Here is an 18,605-nt window from a genome sequence, read left to right on the forward strand (position 1 = left end):
AGCTTTCACAGCCCTGAAATATGAAGCGGAGGACGGAGGACAATGGGCCCGCGCTCTGCTTTAGTCATCATTCTTTCCCGTCTTTTTATTGCTTTTCAGCACATCATCAGCCTCGCCCGCCACGCAAGCACAAATCTGTGTCACGGACGGACAAAAAAAAAAAAAGGAAAAGTGACAAGGTCCCATAAAAGAACGAGATTTTGTGCCAGTTTCCATAAGCCGGATCAGGACTCTCTCATCCGGCCACCAAATTCCCAGAAGAAAAAATAAATACCGAGTGGAAAACCACTCGGCAGAAAAACCGTCCCGGTGTGACGCTGCCATGTTCGGACTTGGGGAAGAAAGACCTCCGTGTGGGCCAAGACCAGGAAGGTCTTTTGCCCTCGCTTGAACTGCTTCTGAATACGATAATTGCGATGATTTTTCCACTCACGGACACCTTGAACGCAGAAGCGCCTCATTCAGTCGCCGTGTTCCAGTTTGAAAACGTCCGACGTCCAATTTCGATACTTTGACCTGTGCGCCGATTGTTTGATTTCGTGGGTTTTGCTCGATTTTCTTCTCAGCCAATTTGTAGCATGTCAGATGGCACATTTCAGAATTCAGTAGCAAGTGGAAAATATGACTGCATTGATTCTTAAACTAAACAGCGGCTTGTGTGCGTGCGTGCGGTCGCCAGCTCGCCGCCAAGTCTCCCCATCGTTTGTGTTTCACTACCAGACGAAATTGTTCAGCGCGCCGCTTGGTAATTCGGTTTGAAAACCTTTGGCCGAGGGAACCTTTGTTACTTCTTACCCTCGTGGACGGATTACAGTAATCCCGCCGTGCTTCACTAATCACAAATTCAACGATTTTTCCTTTGGAAACTATCCCCAGCTTGCCTGTTGGCGTTTTTTGGGGGCTCAGGGGAAGCGGCGTCCGATGCCACCAAGGCCCATTGAAGGGACCGGCTCCCAGTCCAACGGTCCAGTCGCTCTGCTCCTCTAGTCTGTCCCGTCCTCTTGCCGCCTGTTTTGAATGCACCCACTGCGTAACGTGTATCCAGTACATGCAGCCCCCCCGGCTGTGTGTTTTGGATTTGGGGGCGGACTGCAGACCAGCACTGTTCTGCAGTGTTCTGCGTGCTCCAAATCCGAACGCGCCACCGATATGTAATCTGACGCGAATGCAGGTGGAAATATGCAAAATAAAATGACAGGAGTGCAACTTTTTAAGCGAAGGTAGCAGCCTGCGGTCAGTTATTCAGCAGCTTTCTATTTGCTCAACGCGAGGATGACACGTTTCCCCGTCACGTCCAAGTTTGTGTCGGGGGGGGGGCGCTTGATGGAACATGGAGGCGGCACCTGGACTCTTTCTCCCGGCCGGTGACGTCAGCCCTGATGACTTCAACACTTGTTGCGGTTGCTGCTCGACAACTCAAACAGCAGCAGGCACCGCGAACGACTTCAGGTGAACAACATGTTTTGTTTTTTTGGGGGGGTTTTTTTAAAAATTCCGATTCCCCCAAGCTTTGATGTCAAATCCATCATTCACAAACAAATCCAAATGTTTATTACCTGAGAGAAGACGTGCGGGGATTCCAGTGTGAGCGTCTCCGTGTCTCAATGTGCTTTTCATTTGCGCTCGTTCATCTTCCCCATGAAAGATGGACGGCCACATTACGAGGGCGAGGGGGGATCACGGCCGACAGCAGATAGGATACGAGGCGAATCCGCCGGCGTTGACTGGAGTCTGGCAGTGATGTAGCTACACGCACAAAATATACGTCTGACACACTTCAGCACAGATTGAGGGCAACGTGGTTACGGCAAATCTGCTGTTTATGCGCCGTTACCGTGTTTTCCAGAAGGCTCTGGAACGGCACATGAAGTTCGCCCCATCACCGTCACTACCGTTCCGTGCATTCGATGACCTGCCGATAGGAGAAGCCGTTAGTTTACATCCAGTTCTTGCCAGCGGACGGACGTTTTTGTCCACTTTTGCAAGGGCGCACACGCTTTGAGCGCCGAAAGGCTAGGCTCGGTGCAAACCCAGATGGCGGATGGGCAAAGGCGCGGCTAGCCGGAGGGTTGTTTTCACTGACGTCACATGTTTTGCTCAATTAGCCACATACCACTGCGGGCCGCCATTTAAATCTCCCTGCCTAAAGGCCCCGTCACACCATGACGTTCTGGTCAGGGTTCTATAGGCTTTGAGGAAACGGTTGTCACCCGTGGTCGCCGGGATGGCGCCAGAAGAGCGTTATTTGAACGCTAGTGAACGTCAATGATCGGTCCGGAAAAAAAGCTTTGAACAGGCACAAAAGTTCTCACCGAGACCAGCGCTCATCAACGTTTAATTTTAAACGCTTTAGAACGCTGACAAGAACGTCATGGTGTGACGGGGCCTGAACGTGTACCAGTGCTGTAGCCTGCGGAATCCTCTCGGTTACTGTTTGTGTTTTTGTTTCACGGGAGTCTTGAGACTAAAGTACACAAGAGAGGACTTGCTGACCGTCAGAGAGCCTTCTTCTGACTTTTCTTTCGACAACTCTCACCAATTCGCTGAAGCTTTTTCCAGAGTTGCTCGTCGGCGCGCTCCTCAAAGCCTCGCGATCAGGTACACAAGTCCAGCTTCGAAAGCGGGGACATCGTCTAACGCTTCCTAAGAAAGACTTTGGACGTTCTTCGGCTCCGTGCTTCACGGAGACTCGGCTTTGTGGACGAGTGCCCGACGCTGCTATCACGCTGCCTGGCTTCAACCTCCGTCGTTGTGTCGCCGAGCTACGCTAACAAGCTTAACCGGCCCACTTTTCAGAAGGCCAACATTACAGTTAAGATCCTTTTTTTGTTAGTCACTTGAAAGATTCGAGAATTTTGTGAAATACTGGATTTGTTGATTCTTTTGTCTTTCTGCCATTGTCATCAAATTTTAAACAATAAACATTTGGCTTTGTTTGTGGTGAACTAATAATATACAGGTTTCACTTTTTGGAAAAAAAAAAAAAAATTTAATAAATGGAGTTTGTCTCAATATTAAAAAAAATAGTATTCCACCACCTTTCGTTTCTGTGTTAGCATACAGGTAAGTTCCCACATATATATATTTTTTTTATATGGGCATTTACCTTTGTGCTAACACGGAAGACGAAAGATGGTGGAATATGTTTTTATATCAAGGGGTAATCGTGCACGGACGTTTCAGAGCTCAGCACAAACTGCAGCAATTTTCATTCGCTACAACAACCCAATTATAAAAAACAAGACTGAACTAACCATTTCCGAAGTGTCTTGAGCAGACAAGTGTCCGATCCCACCGCTCCTCCTTCGTGATTTCTGTCACAAACAGTAAAAGTACAATACTGCGGCTTTGTGACGCAGTCCTGAGTCCCATGATGTGTGCATGGCAGCTAGCCTAATTGTCAGTCTGGGCTCGATTTGCTGTCGATCGCGTCTTCAATAAATGCAGTTAGAAACATAATGTCGTCCACATTGCGTGTGTATGAGTAACGGCGCTCAGGGATCGAAAATGGCCGCCGTTCGAGGCAGCACAACGGGTGACGTCGCGTGAAAACAACCCGTATTATATCTATGCTAAGCTAACCGCTCCCAACATTTTGAAAAGTCTCAAGGGCGCAGGCAGGTCTTCGTGTACCGCGACTTCGTGGAAAGGCATTTGCGAGCGGTGATCGAAAGCGAGCGCAACCCGATGAGGTGTGTTATTAAAACCGCGTTACGGTATCGAGTGCATTCTTCCTGGATTTCCAGGATTCCACCGCCACGTTTAGCATCCAAATTGGAAACGCAGACGAGCCCCTTTACTCACTCGAGTCACTTCGCAGATGTCGTTTTTTCGGCTGGCGACAGCCTGAAAATGATTTCGCGTTGAAAGTCAGAAAGTCGGACGGAGGGACGATTGCTGACTGTACATCGAGGCGAGACTGAATGTGTGGGGAGAAAACCGTTTACGCGCTCGAACACAGCGAGGGCTCAGACGCGCTTCACGACCTCTCTCGCCTCCGACTTGCCGTCACACATTCCAGAAAATACGTACATGGCCGCGCATACCACAAAAGCTGTCAGGTGTTACAAATTATGCTTTCATTCGAAATTATAGGAATTGTCCAAATACGACTTTGGACCAGCAACAACATTGCAAAGCTGTTCGATTCGATTCAAGCCCAAATTCTCCACTTCGACCACATTGTTGAAGGTCGGGTCCATTGTGGTGTTGCATTCAGACAAATGTGACGCTCACAAAACAAAACTCGCTTCAGTGCTACCTCGCCGGACATCCGGATCACTAGATGACAAGGCAAGAAAGGTGCCCCAGACCCCAGACCGTTGCCCAAAACCGCCCGAAATATCGAGCAGTACATTCATCGGCCATCCGTCAGCGCAGAGGACTGCAGGCGAGGCCTCTCGGCGATCCCTCGAACCGCCGCAGCCGACGGGATCGCCGGCTACAAACCCAACATCGTGTTGGGCGGCTCCGTCCTCCGGTAGCCGAATCGGAAAGACAACTCCCGCGGCCCGTGAGATCGACGCCATCGCAACTCGACAACTATCAGCATCGACTCGACAACAACGTCGTCGATTAAGGCCCGCTGTGTGACGTCGCCCCTCACGATACGCGTCATCTCTTCAACACTGACGGCGGAACACCTGTGGAACGCCCCGCCCGATGTGGTTCATTTTCTGGACCTTGGTACGGAATAACGACCGTCGTACTCGGCTACAACAACATTCAGACGAATTCATCAAAAAGTCCCACCAAATACCGCCGCAACAACAAAAGAGACAAAATACACACAAAACGTGTCATCGGATTGAAGTCGGTTTGTTTTCTTGATTTTGTCATGTGATTGGTGGGTGTGGGGGGTGGGGGTGGGGGGAAAGGACATTTCGGTCTGGTCTACGTCAGAGTCCTCCGGTTAATTCAGATAAATAAACGTGAAGGCGACAGAAGCTTGGAGGATGCGAGCGACGTGGACACATTTGGGACGGCCTGCTCGCTAGGTGAGATGGAAAATAATCAAACGCTGCCGAGTTTCGCACTTTCGGTAAGTCGCTGACACACTTTATCCAAACTTGTGCTACAATGAAAAAAAGAAAAACAGCAATTTCTTTGACACAAAGGACCACTAAAGCTGCAGAGAAGACAAAAAAAATGAGATGAAAACCTTTAGAATGAACCCAAAGTACTCCAAATTGTATGGAAATATACACTAATAAATATTTAGATTTTATTTGACGTAAAAAGATCTAAATTGCCCGTAGGTGTAACTGTGAGTGCACCTGTTTGTCTCTATCCGCCCTGCGATTGGCTGGCCACCAGTTCAAGGTGTGCCCCGCCTCCTGCCCGTTGACAGCTTGGATAGGCTCCCGCACTCCCCTTCACCCTTGTGAGGATAAGCGGAATGTAAGATGACAATAATGCAGGAATGATGTTTGAGAAAAAAAAAAAAAAAATCATGTCAGGAGGGTCAAACGTTTGCCTTTTACAGAAATGACGACTTTTGCATTCCCCTCTTGGATTTTTATTCCGTCGGTTTCATTTACTTTTTTTTTTTTTTTTTTTTTGGGGGGGGGCCCAAAACGTTGTTAGATTCCGACGAGATTGCCGTGGCGAGACTGGACTAAATTCTCCGCCGATGCGGCACGCGGGAGCGCTCCTCCACGGCGCCGAGCGAGGCCAAGGCTGCGACGAGCTTGTTCGGCCTCGATTGTTTTTCATCTCAAGCAAACGATTACATCATTTCGACAATAGTGAGGCGCGATTGGTGCGTCACGTGAAAGTTTTCATCCTCGCCCCGGTCAACGTGGAGAAATGTGCCGCGGGTCTTCAAAAATGGACGTTCCCTTCAAAAAAAAAAAAAAAAAAAAAAAAAAACCTTCCCGACAGAGCGCCTCAGAGTCTAATTAGTCCTAGAAATGCAGAGCGTTTTTTTCTTGATTTTTTTATGATTTCTTCTTGCTGTGTTTCCCATTAAAATAGTTTCCAGCGACAAAGCCTCAGGTAATACCTGCTGCAGTTTCTGCCAGAAGGTCGGCCTGAACTCCAGCCATGGTTTCTGCTATTGTTTGCTCAAGGGCCTTCTTTCCTCTAAAATGAAAAGAATAAGGATTGCCCGAGTAGAAACCGACCAAAATAAAAGTCGATCGTCACCAAGCATCGTGACGTTTGGAACAAGTCTTGAGCGAGGACTGGCCCGAATCTGGAACTCACAGAGACCAAGACAAGACAGCTGACCAATAACGATTGCTTGGAGGGATCGACGATCGTTGGCTGGGCCGGGCTGGCCCGGGACGGTTCTGGCGCGCTGAGCCCATCGTCGTGAGAACGACTTCAGTCCTCATGCTGGTTAGACGGATAAATGTGTCAACCAACGAACCAACATAGTCAAAGCCAAACTGGGGGCCCGAGTGCCGAGACGCTCATCGTGACGTACAAAGCCATCGGAAGGTCCGTCCTCAAATACGGCGCTGCAGTGAAGTCTCCCTCGCTCAACTCATCGCACTGGAAGAAGCTCCAGACTCGGCAGAACGCCGCCTTCAGAGTAACCACCGGCTGCCTGGTCATGCCTAACAAGGACCACCTGCATCGGGAGACCAAAATCCTACCGGTGAACGAACTACTCGCCTGGGACTATCTGCTACGCTGCCAGCTACCTGTGCACCTGTAGCATCGGGTGTCAAATGGACCACCTCAACCGCGCTTGCTTCGTCAGTAAATACAGTCAAGACATCGACAAAGACATCCCCACCGGCACGGTGCTCGACGGACAAGCCTACCGAGACGGTCTACATAGGTTCCAACAAACGGCGGTTGAAGACGCGGTGGATGGCTACAAACCGGCACTCATCTTTTGTGGCTACCCTAACCCTAAGGTGGACAAAACCAAAATCGATCTTCCGCGGGGCACAAGATCCAAACTATCGCAACTCCGCTCCGGACGAAGCCGCATGCGGCTCGTGTCAACAATACTGTCGTCAACCTCTGCCCGAAATGCAGATAGGGCAGCAAATCTTCAACCGCGCGGCGGCTCCCGCTACGCTGACCGTAACGGACCTGTGGAAACGCCTGAAGGAAGCGGCTGCCTTCCTGGAACTAGAAGTCGACTGATCAATGCGATTGGCTGGCTACAACAACAACAACAACAACCAAGACAAGACCTCGACCATAAAAGTCTCTTTTTAACATCCACTGTTTAAGGGCAATCGCTCTTGAATTGTAATTTTCGTATACGCGTTGTCTGCAACTCCTTCAAAGCACAACTTACAAAAACCTGAAAACTTAAAAGTCAGTGAGCTCAACTCTTGCAAAATGTAATTTCTCAAATTAAAAATGAAGACTGAAGGAAGATCTTGACTTCGAGAGTCGAGATTGGCCAAAGGCCGAGGTTGTGACTCAGCAGCGGTTGTGGCGGCGCCCTTGCGCCCTCTATTGATAGCTTCCAACTTTTTTTTTTAAATCTTCTGTTCAGCACTCGTCAACGTCTTTTTCCACCTGAAAAACGTTTAAACGTGGAATTTGTATGCCGCAGCTTTTGCAGCTCAGCTTGAATTTTGCTGAGTCAAAGTTCAAATTCTTTGTTGTGGAAGCAAGCGTGACCATCGTGTGTTTTTTGCGCTTCTGGTCCTTGACATGATTGAGCGGCGCCCGTCTGGACGCGATTAAGCGGGCCAAAGCGCCGAAGACGTGCACGTCTAATTGTAAGCAGCTGACACGGTCGGTCGCGGCGGACACGCTGGAAAATCATGGAATGCACCTTTCAAATGCCACAAACTGGCTTTTCGGAGGCTTTTCTAATTTTCCATAACATTCCGCACACTTCCACGTGTGTTCCCAGTAGACGGGAAGGCTCTTCGCTGCGTTCGAGGTTTGAGGCGTCGTCTTCCCGGATTGTTTATTGTCATGTGGCAGGTTAGTGCGTGAAGCGCGGCCTCCTGATTACGTCGACTTTGTTTGGGCAAAAGACCATCTGGTTCCCATACGACTGTCAGGAGTAACTTAGCGCTGGACCCAGGCCAGAATTTAGCAGCTCGGACGCCGAAGGCCCCCCCGCGCAACAACGCGAAAATGGGGGCAGCTCGATTTTTTGCATTCGAGTGCGTCCGTTCTCAAATCTTAAATCAAGAAGTATATCTTGTATATCCACCCTCACATATTCCGTCTTGCATATCTTGCCCACGCCGACATTTCTGAAAGACATTTTCTGTTTGACGCTCCTCCTCCTTCTGCTCATTAAACCCGACCCGTCTGGCCCAAAAGCCTTTTAAAGCTATTTGGCGTTTTTGGTTTCCACCTTTGCTAGCCCGTTTCGCGCGGTGTCTTCAGGTAGACGTGCGTCGCGGCTTACGCGCCCCCCCGCCCTGCAAGCCACCTTCGGCGGACGCCCACCCTCGCTCAGAAGTTCGTTTTCTTTCGAAAAGTGCTGAGCTGGATTTTTCTTGCCATCCTTTTCCCCTCCACGATTTGGCCCACATCAAAGTGGGAAGTGGAACACTTTTGTTGCTTTTTTTTTTCTGGATGATTCACCAAGAAGATCAGAGAGAGTTTATTTTTATATCTTTGTTGGATACGCACGAAGCCAGATTCGCTCCGGTCGCGGTTCACTGGAGCCTCACAACCGCTCCGAGAAAGGGCTCACAAAACCACCTGGTGGCTGGCTGTAGAATCACGGCCAGGCTTCTGTTTCTTGAGCGCGTGTGACGCATTCCATCCGTGTGTCTGTTGTGGATCTTGCGAATGGCTGCGGTTTACAAAAACATTGCGGACCAAAACATTTCTTGAAATATAATAAAAAGGCCGCTCGTTTTTTGAAGGTATTACGGCCACGCCAGTCAGCCACACCCGCCCATGAAGACGTTCTTGATGGCTTACTAATTGTCAGACTTCTCGACAGTCATCCATGAAAAATTCTACCGCTGTACGGCGTGAATGCCCTCCACCTTCCACTTCCAACCATGAGTATATCTTGTTTCCAAATTCCTCTTGCAGTTTGCCATTCTGCTCCACAAACAGCGTGAAAAAATGAGAGTTCCCCATCCCGCTCTGCATGAACTGTAGATGAAGACAACGCTGGACGCTGTGGATTACGGAGCATGACGTGACTTTGCGCCACTCTTCAAAGTCTCACCAGCGCAATTCAGGCTTTGAAGTGACCCGTCAAGAGTTGACGTTAGAATCATTTCCCACTTTTCAGAGGTTCGGTGTTCTGCGGCACACTTGCCTCGTAACAGAGGTTTGGCGGGTCGTGTTCTGTTCAATTCAGTTCAGAAAAGTTGTTGCGTTCAATCTGTTCAGCCACATCAGGTTCATTCCAATCAGTAACATCGCTGAAGTAACAGAACCTAAAGTCACGTGAATTGACGTATGATAAGTTCAACATGCTACAGAGATGATGTAAATTGGGTTCCATCGTTGCCTGGACTCCACAATGTTCGGCTCCAAATTATAAACCCCATCCAAACTCTATAAATGCTGTCTAAACTCTTCTATCCAAACTATTCAATTTCTATCCAAGCTCTGAGGTCTTTCTAAAATCCACATTTCAAGAGGTGTTTACATTGTTTTCCAACCTCACGGACAAATCTGAAGCGCTTCCCGATCGCAGCGAGGCTTCGGACTTGAGCGCTTTCGGCTCTTCGTCTTCGCACGATTGTCGCCTCTTGCGCTCAAAAGCAGCTTGCACGCTCCCATCAGTTTGAACGTCGTGTACATTATTGCCGTAAAACAAAAACCAAAACCAATCAGCCACAACCCGACTTCGGTCGGGTTCCACCTTGTTGCATCGGCAATGTTTGGGTTTATTACGGGCTTTCATTTCCCTGTAGGCGGAGGTTTCTCTATAAGGGCCCCCGCAACAGGTCGGCGACCAATCCGGGGCGCTTTCTACCAGTCTACCTGATACCAACAAGCGGCAGCCCTACAAGACGCATGAAGATAAGGAAAATGAGGTGAAATCCATCCCTCCTCCACCTTGTACTGGACTCTCGGCCACCTCCACTTGTCGAATCCTCCTCGGGTGGGAATTGGGACCGGACGCCAAACCGCACAAAAGGAGCGGCTGACGTCACGGTGGCCGCGTCCGCTCGCCAACGCTTCTCAGATGCTCTTTTATTCCTTCCCGCGAGAACGCTGGCTCCCGTGAGGAGGAAACCCGACGTGCGACCCAACCAATCGTCTTACGTAACAGTCTCGCAGTACGGACCTTCAAACTTACTTTCACACTGCCTGCCCCGATCGTGACGGAGAACCTTGCGACACCAAAACGTGCGCACACGGGAAGTTTTGCACTCCAGCACCTGTGAGCTCGTACACTTTGGAACAACACCAAAGATTTGCATTTCAAAGTTGCACAAAATCTCTGAATTGCGGAGATACAATCCGGCTAAATTTGGAGATCTCTGGAGTGGTGGAGTTAAGTCGTACAGAACCTTGTACCTTGGAGGACCATGTTAGACTTCGAGCCAAAAAGTCAGGAAAATTACAAAATGTGGGACCCAACAGTCCAAAACCGCATTTTCGCTGGTGCATTTTTAATGTCACATAAAACCGAAACCCGAACGTCGGGAGGGAAAAGACACCTGGAGTTTGAATTAAATATTTAAGAAACAAAAAATCTTGGCGCTCAATGCATAAATTTTGAGGTGAAGGTCTCGAAAGCGACGCAAAGTTGGTCCATACACGGTGGATACGAAACCGGGAAAAATGTGAGCAAATACTTTGACATTGCAGAAGGAAACTTTTTGGGGCGATGACATCAGCGCATGAGCGGCGCAAGTTCGGGAGGGGACGACAACAATGTTAAGTTTATCAGTGATTTTGTTTTGTTTACCGTTCACGCTGACCTTCGCGTGGTACCGCGCTGGGAGTTTGTTGGAACATAGCAACCATCGCCGGGACAGTGCCAAAGATCTCGCTGATGCTTGCTGGGGGGGGGGGAGAATCATAAAAATCGCCATCTGTTCCGCGCCGCTGCCAGACGGCCCGCTCGGAATCGAGGCCTGATGGTGCAGAGAAGCCGTGTTGGACGTTTCAAGCCTTCCTGATAAAGCCCAAAGCGCAACAAGCGCCGGGAAGACGGGAAGGGTGGGCGGGGGTCAGTCACGTGTTCCGTGCCAGCACGTCCTACGAGCCCTTAAAAGCGCAAACTGGAAACCGAAAGATGGCGACAACGCTCGAGGGAGCCAAATCACGACAAAGAAACACGTGGCCGACGTTCATCACGACATCGTTCATTTAGCCACGAAATCTTTACGTATGGAACAGGAAACGTTTTACGTGACCACACCTTTAGCGACCACGCAGGTGGAAGTACAAGCTAGCCACTCTTTGGATTCGAATAAAAAAGCATATTAAATATTAATTCTAAAGAGAAAGTAAAGAAAAGCTATGCAGCGTAGCGCAACATAAGCTCACATTACAATCAGTGGCATCACGAAAGTGACAGAACCTCAAGTCGCCTGAACTGACGGATGATGAATTCAAAACAAAGTCACGCTAATTCGAGTGCGAATCGCTTTCGTTACGTGATTTTCTGTTTCTGCTCGCCTTGACCGAGGCTGCCGCTCCTTCTTTTGGACGCCAAAGCAAACTCTGGACTCGCGTACGTCGGCCAATCTGATAGAGAGCAAATCATAACAACCCCCCCGCAGGGTTTCACATGTTGCGCGTCTGCACGTCCTGAGCGGGTTGCTTTCGAAAATGCGGCCGTCGGCCCGATTTTTGGAACGCGCAAAGCCGAAGCGTCGCCAGGACCCGACGTGATTGAAGACCCAAACAAAGTCCTCTGTTGCTTTAGCTGCGGCGTCTCGTCAGACGTCTGCCCTTTTCGAGAACTGGAAAGCAGATTTTTGACGTTATTCCCCTGATTGCTCTCCGGTCGACTTTCAATTCTCGCCGATTTTTGGAAGAGGCAAAACTCTGTGCCGGCTTTTTCCCCATCGGCCTCGGTGGGAATTACGCTCGGAGGCGGCCAGTTTTTGGCGCAACGCTCACAGGAGAAGGGAAAGATTGAAATTTGGATGGGGTTCTCCTTGGCCTGCTGCTGCGGACCACTTTGAAAAAGGGCGGGCGACCACAAAAAATTTTAGACAAATTGGCTGACTTGACAAATCGTCATCGTTTGAACGTCATCAGATCGAAGTCGTTAACTTGCGACGGAGCTTTTCGATCGTTAGGCTTCAACGAATCCCACCTGGCTTTAGGGCGGGTGGCGGGGCACGCCCTGGACTGGTCGCCAGTCAATCAAAAAGCACAGGTTCCCAAACCTGAGGCCCGGGGGCCAAAATATGACTTTCCACATTAGGGGCCGCAAGAGCAAATCTTTTATTTTTCAGATTTTGTGATTGTTCATAAAATCTGACATATCATCGGCAAAATAAGAACGGTGAGATATTTTAGGCAATCTAGTCATTACCAAACCTGATTGTTTGATTAATTTTAGGTATTTCAGAACTTGCACATAATTATAGTAAAGTAATGGAAGTTCATGTCGCGCAAAGTCAACAAAGTTATCTAACGTAAGGTAAAGTTAACGGATGTAACGTCAAGCTAGCTAACCTAAAATGACATTTTAATGACAAAGCAACGCAAAAGTAACGTAATCTGAAGTATTCCAACAGAACAAAGGAAATCAGTGTCAACTAATTTCACATGACAAAATATTGAATATAGCGTTAACTAATAGAAAAGCAGCGCAAACAAAACCCTTGTAAAAAAATCAATTATATAAAATATAATTTTACGACATTACTCATTACGATAGCCTCTAACGTAAAGTAACGTGAAATACCAAAAAGTGAACTTGGACACAGTAACCGCGCGTGAACTACGAAATAAAGTAACTACTAAAGTACTGTAAGACAATCAAATTTTACAATGTGATGTGATGGAAAGTTATCAGACCTGAAGATAAGGTTTCGAAATAAACATTTGACAACAGCAAAAGCACGTGTTAAGTAACGATGCTAACGAATGCAAGGCTAAGTAACGTGACTCTCGTCACATTAAAAACCTTTTTTTTTTTTTAGTCTATTCCAGGGTCAAACTGTCAAACTCATTTTTGTCGCAGGCCACGTTGTAGTTACGTTTTCCCTCAGAGGGGCCGTTATGATTGTGAAACCGTGAAAATCTTTCGCCTCGTCATATTTACACGTGAAAATTATGAGCTAGTTTTGAATTAGAAATCAAGGTTAATGTGGTTTTTAAAGTATTGCTGATGTTTGGGGACACAATAATGCTGGCAATATCTCAGCATTATCATTTATGATGTGACGATTTGATATTTTGGTACAGATTTGAACAAAAGTTTGCCTTTGCAGGCCACATAAAATCATGCGGTGGGCTGGATCTGGCCCCCCGGGCCTTGAGTTTGACACCTGTGGCCTACTTGATCTTTTGGAAAGCAATTTGGAAAATTATAAAAGAAGAAAACGAAAAATCCCCAAAGTTAGGTCCAAAGATCGGGTTCGGAGCAGGATAATGGGTAATTTATTGAACGTCCGTTGACAGCAGCGATGGCCGTAGTCCGCGGTCGCCTTTTTTACGAGGTTCCCCACTTGATCAAATGTTTCCCCCGCCGAATTGAGTGCAACGCTCGCTCGTCGCAGATATTCGTTTTGGAGTCATCGCTCGCTCTGCTGAGTCATCCCGACGGCCCGGGACATCTGCGCCGTATAAATCAAAATTCGTCGTGAGAAGAAAAAAAATTGGACTTGGAATTGAAATTATTTTCAGCCAAAAGACGCAGCTTGCTGCAGGAAAAGCCTTTGAAAGGGTAAACCGAGCGGGACGCACCTGCAAAAGGTATCGAATTTGACCAAAAATTCCAATGCGTTGATCGCCGCTACACATCACAGACGGTTCTCTGGATTCGTCCACTCGGGGGGCTGCAAAGCGAGGACACCTGCACTTGGGTTGGGGCCGGGTGACCCGCGAGAACTCTTGCGGTGGTCTTGTTGTTATCTTAAAAACAAACAAATCTGCTTGACACGCAGATCAGATCAAACACGGGAGGAAAGCAACAACACCTTGAAAGTGATCGAAGGAGCTGAAAAAAACTGCGGAGGGCTCCTAAAAGCCATGAGATCAATCTGAACACAATGACTTTTGCAATTGTGCCTCAGGGGAAATAATACGGGGAGTCCTCGACTGGGATCCGTTCCTACAGTAGCGACTTAACTCGAATTTCGACTTGAGATGGATTCCACCGTTAACGTCAGAATTTACATCAAAATACTTTGTTTAAAGACATACAATGAAAAAAAAAAAAAAAAACGAGACGACGTACTTAGCGTTACTGCTGAGAGGTGGATGGAGAAGAAGAAGAAGAAGGGGAGGCTGTGCTTAGCTATTGCCAAGGAACCTGGTCCTCAATCCTCTCCATCTCGAACCTTGTTTTGTGATCATCTTATCCGACATAGGACCGGAACCCTTCACATGCGCTAAAATACGGGCCAGGTCTTTATTAATCGTCACCACAGTCGACCTACCGAAGCCTGGGTGATGTTGGTGTCTCTCCTTTCCCCGATCTTTTCATGATCTTGAGCTTCGTTTCCACCGTAATGGATTTTCTTTTGGCTGCACAAGCCTTGCTGTGTCTTTACGCAGCTTTCTTCTTTGGGGCGATAATGTGGAAAAAGGAGGGCGAAAAATGCGAAGATACTCCCGGCGCACAAACACAGACAAGCGTTAGTCAGACAAAATGGGGGACGGCGGACGGGCGCTGTAAAGTTGAACTGTCTGAGGTCGAGACTGTCTTAACCAGAGGACTCCATGTAGCGACTGAAATCAGCTGAGATTCGCCCGGAGTTCCTAAAGGATCTGGATGTTGAGGGGCTGTCCTGGTTGACAAGCCTCTGCAACATCGCGTGGACATCGGGGACAGTACCTCTGGATTGGCAGACTGGTGTGGTGGTCCCCCTTTTTAAGAAGGGTGACCGGAGAGCGTGTTCCAACTATAGGGGGGTTACACTCCTCAGCCTCCCCTATTCAGGGCTGCTGGAGAGGAGGGTCCGTCGGGAAGTCCAATCTCGTATTCAGGGGGAGCAACAACAGTGGACTAGCTCTACACCATCGGCAGGATCCTCAAGAGACCCGGGTATGACCCAAGACACGCTGGAGAGCCTATGTCTCTCAACTGGCTAGCGAACGCCTCGGGATCCCTCCGGAAGACCTGGAAGAAGAGGCTCGGGGGAAAGGGAAGTCCGGGTATCCCTGCTCAAGCTACTTCCCACGTGACCAGACCCGGGAAAGTGATAGAAAATGGATGGATGGAATCAATTGTTCTAGGGTCAACCTATTTAGTTAGTGCTGGTTTATTGTGGAGGTTAGATTCCAAACCACTCCTGACATAGGTGAAACTCAAGTAAACTACAGGTACCTGATCTACTTCAGTACAGCAACAAAGTATGCATACTTAGTTTCCACCACTGACATTTGTGTACACTTGAATAAAAGCTGGCTTCTACACCGGCTTCATTATTTACAGCACGAGTTGATAAATTATCCGGGACGCTTCAGTCGAAAGTGAAGCGTGCGTGCGTGCATGCAGGATCATTGAGTCGTCCGCCGTATCCCTCGCAGGCTATCATTACTGTCAAGTCGAGCCCCGCCGCAAAGCAAAACCATCCCGAGCAATCCGTTACGATGGCGTATGTTTTATTTCGCGCCGTTGCCGTGGATACCCGGCTCAGGCCTTTCCAACAAGAGTCCCCGTTTAAACGCTTGTCAATGGCGGATTGAAAACGCGAGCGGGGAGATTGATGAGGGCTTCAGCCAACTTGAATTGGATGCACGGGCCTCTCTTGCGGTCTCGGGAGGAGTTTGGAGAGCCGCCTCGTCCAGTTTACAAACTGAAATGCTGATCCAGCAGATTCCAGGTGAACTCTCGCTTCCCCGAAAGTGACTCATCAGTACGATAAAGAGGAGTTCCCCTGGGCGCGATGGGAGAACCACTGCAGATCTTTTTATTTGGCAGCCGTCAAGGCCTCGCTTCAGCGGGGATGAGTTACTGTCCTCCTTCGTTTCATCAGGACGTCGCACAACTTTGAAAGAGCTTGTTGAAAGTTGTACTTTTCCTAGTTGGAAACTATTGTTTGATTGAAAATGTCTGCTGTGTAACATTGGCATTTTTTTCATTTAAAAAAAAATATGCAAAGACCATTACACATTTAATCACAAAGATGGATTCATTTGTAATTTTGCAGTAATCCCTGGTTATTTTCTTCCAAACCTTTTTTTGCTCTTCATCCATCATCAACATTTTATGGCCACCTTCCCAAATCGCCACGGTGATTTTTGAAAGTTAAAAATGTATCCAGGCCAACATTTTCAGTCTTCCCGGAGCGCAGGGATGATAATGACCAACTTGGAAAAAACACTGAAAATGTCTGCCTTTGGGGGTTCGAAGGAGGGAGCGCCCCTCTTTGGGCAAAGTTTTTTATATTACAATCTATATATTATAAATATATATATTTTTATATAATATTTCATATTATTTTTTTTATAAAACACACTGTTGAATGCTGACCTCTGGTTACTTCTAAGAGTGTAAATACAGGGCAAACATGATATTTTGAAAACTTAAAATATGAGTCCAAACAACCAAAATAATTTTGCCAAACTTCAGATGTAAAAATGTCGACTGTGTGAAATTTATATCAAATAGGCTACCGGACTCACAAGTTATATTTCAGAAATAAGTACACAAAATATATACATATAAAGAGATCATGAAATGTAAAAGTCCTATGAACAGCTGTCAATGATATAATATTTGAGAAATTTACGTCCAACTTACCTCTGTGTTTCCTGGCTCGGATATGCTCCTTGATATTTTTTTGCTCCTCGGCTTCCATAATTGATGATATCGGAACACAGAGCGCACAGCACTTTGCCGGGTATGTCCACTTTTTGTACGCGTTCGGTTAGACGTGTCAATCCAGTTTTCGTTCATATCTCCGCGGTTACACTTTTTTCAAGCCATGTCCATCTGAAACATTTATTTATTTATTTATTTATTTACCCCGGTGGTTTTGATCAATTTCCCTGCCACGATGTTCATCTTTTCGCTCCAAGAGTTTCCCCATACTGGCAAACGTGCAGAGCACTCGATAACATATGCGTACATATGTTTATAAGTTATAACTATGTCGTAGCAAACAGAATGCTTCTCGAAATGTTAACATCAGGGTGAAAATACCAACAAACTACCGCCAAAAACGTTGCTGGAAATCAGAATGTCGTCGTTATCATTGTTCATGTCGTAAACAGATAGCAATGGCGTTTTCCGCTATCACAGCTGTGACTAATTTCACGACAAGCGTTGCTGATAGATGCTGGCGGCCGGTCTTGATCACGACCCCACGTCAAGCCGTACCCCTACCCCCAAAAATTTTCTCAACGGATTTACGCGTTTCACAAAAATGAGAATTTCATCAGAAAAACTCGGAATTCCGCGAGTCCGTGGAAAATTCTCGTCCCTGTGTGTGATTGACGCCATGACTGCGTTCAACAAAGTCATCAGCATCCATTTTGTTTGCCGCTTGCGTCCCCGTTTTCACTTTGTCGATGTCAACGCATGTGCGTGACGTCGTCCGATTAGCGGCGCCGCACGTTTTTCCGACACCGTCACGGCCGCTAATCCACACCTTCTCTGAGCCTAATCTGCTTTCTGGGATTAGCTGCTAATTCCTCCACCCGACAGAGAGCATCACACCAAAGTGTCGCATAGAAAGTGTGATCTGTTACAAAGCATTTTTTATTTTATTTTGCACACGTGGATTTGTGCAAAAAGTGAAGCAGCTGCAGAGTACGGAAACAAACGTTGAGATAAATCGTATAAAAAGTACATGCTTAGGTCATGAAACATTTGAGATATTTATCCTTACTGTTGAATTCAAAGATTAAATTTACATAATTGGAACCTCTAAAGTCGACCATAATCCATTCGATGATCATTATTCAATTTTTAACGCCATAATAAAGAATGGAAATGGAAATATTCTGTCAAACTGTTGCCAACATAAATCTTTCATTAACTGTACACGCAATCTCAGCAATAAATTGTGTGAAAAGCACCGCAAAAGTCAGCTAACAAATTTCTATTTCAAACATTGCGCAAGATTTATTCAGATTTTTTTATAGTAATATTTTTAATGTGATATAACGATTGGCCGGTGACCAATCCGGATGTACCACATCTCGTCCGCAAACACAGAACCATCGAAAAATGGCCTCGGTGGATTAGCGATAAATATCCATCCATTTTCTTCGCCGCTTATCCTCATGACGGTCGCGGGGAGTGCCGGAGCCTATCCCAGCTGTCAACGGGCAGGAGGCGGGGTACACCCTGAACTGGTCGCCATCCGATCGCAGGGCACATAGAGACAAACAGTCGCACTCGCAAACACACCTTGGGGCAATTTAAAGTGTCCCATTAATGTTGCATGTTTTTGGGATGTGGGAGGAAAACGGAGTGCTCACCCGGAAAAAACCCACACAGGCGCAGAGGTGAACATGAAAACTCCACACGGGCAGGGCCGGGATTGAACCAAGGACCTAAGAACTGTGAGGCCAACGCTTTACCAGCTGAGCCACCAGAGATGAATTTTTTA

The 18,605-nt window shown here is 47.5% G+C and overlaps 1 protein-coding gene across 1 annotated transcript in view; it reads right to left on the reverse strand.

Moving 5' to 3' along the window:
• Nucleotides 1-13,841, reverse strand: part of LOC133512035 (target of Nesh-SH3) — a 50,256-nt gene extending 36,415 nt beyond the window's left edge. The window contains exons 1-4 of the mRNA XM_061841248.1: nt 13,786-13,841; nt 3,255-3,314; nt 1,835-1,912; nt 1,557-1,746 (exon numbers count right to left, since the gene is read on the reverse strand). Of these exons, the coding sequence (XP_061697232.1) occupies nt 1,557-1,659 (103 nt within the window). The 5' untranslated portion in view covers nt 1,660-1,746; nt 1,835-1,912; nt 3,255-3,314; nt 13,786-13,841. The remainder of the gene's footprint in view (nt 1-1,556; nt 1,747-1,834; nt 1,913-3,254; nt 3,315-13,785) is intronic.
• Between the last annotated feature and the right edge of the window lie 4,764 nt (nt 13,842-18,605).

Source organism: Syngnathoides biaculeatus, chromosome 14, assembly GCF_019802595.1.
Source record: "Syngnathoides biaculeatus isolate LvHL_M chromosome 14, ASM1980259v1, whole genome shotgun sequence".
Classification (NCBI taxonomy): domain Eukaryota; kingdom Metazoa; phylum Chordata; class Actinopteri; order Syngnathiformes; family Syngnathidae; genus Syngnathoides; species Syngnathoides biaculeatus.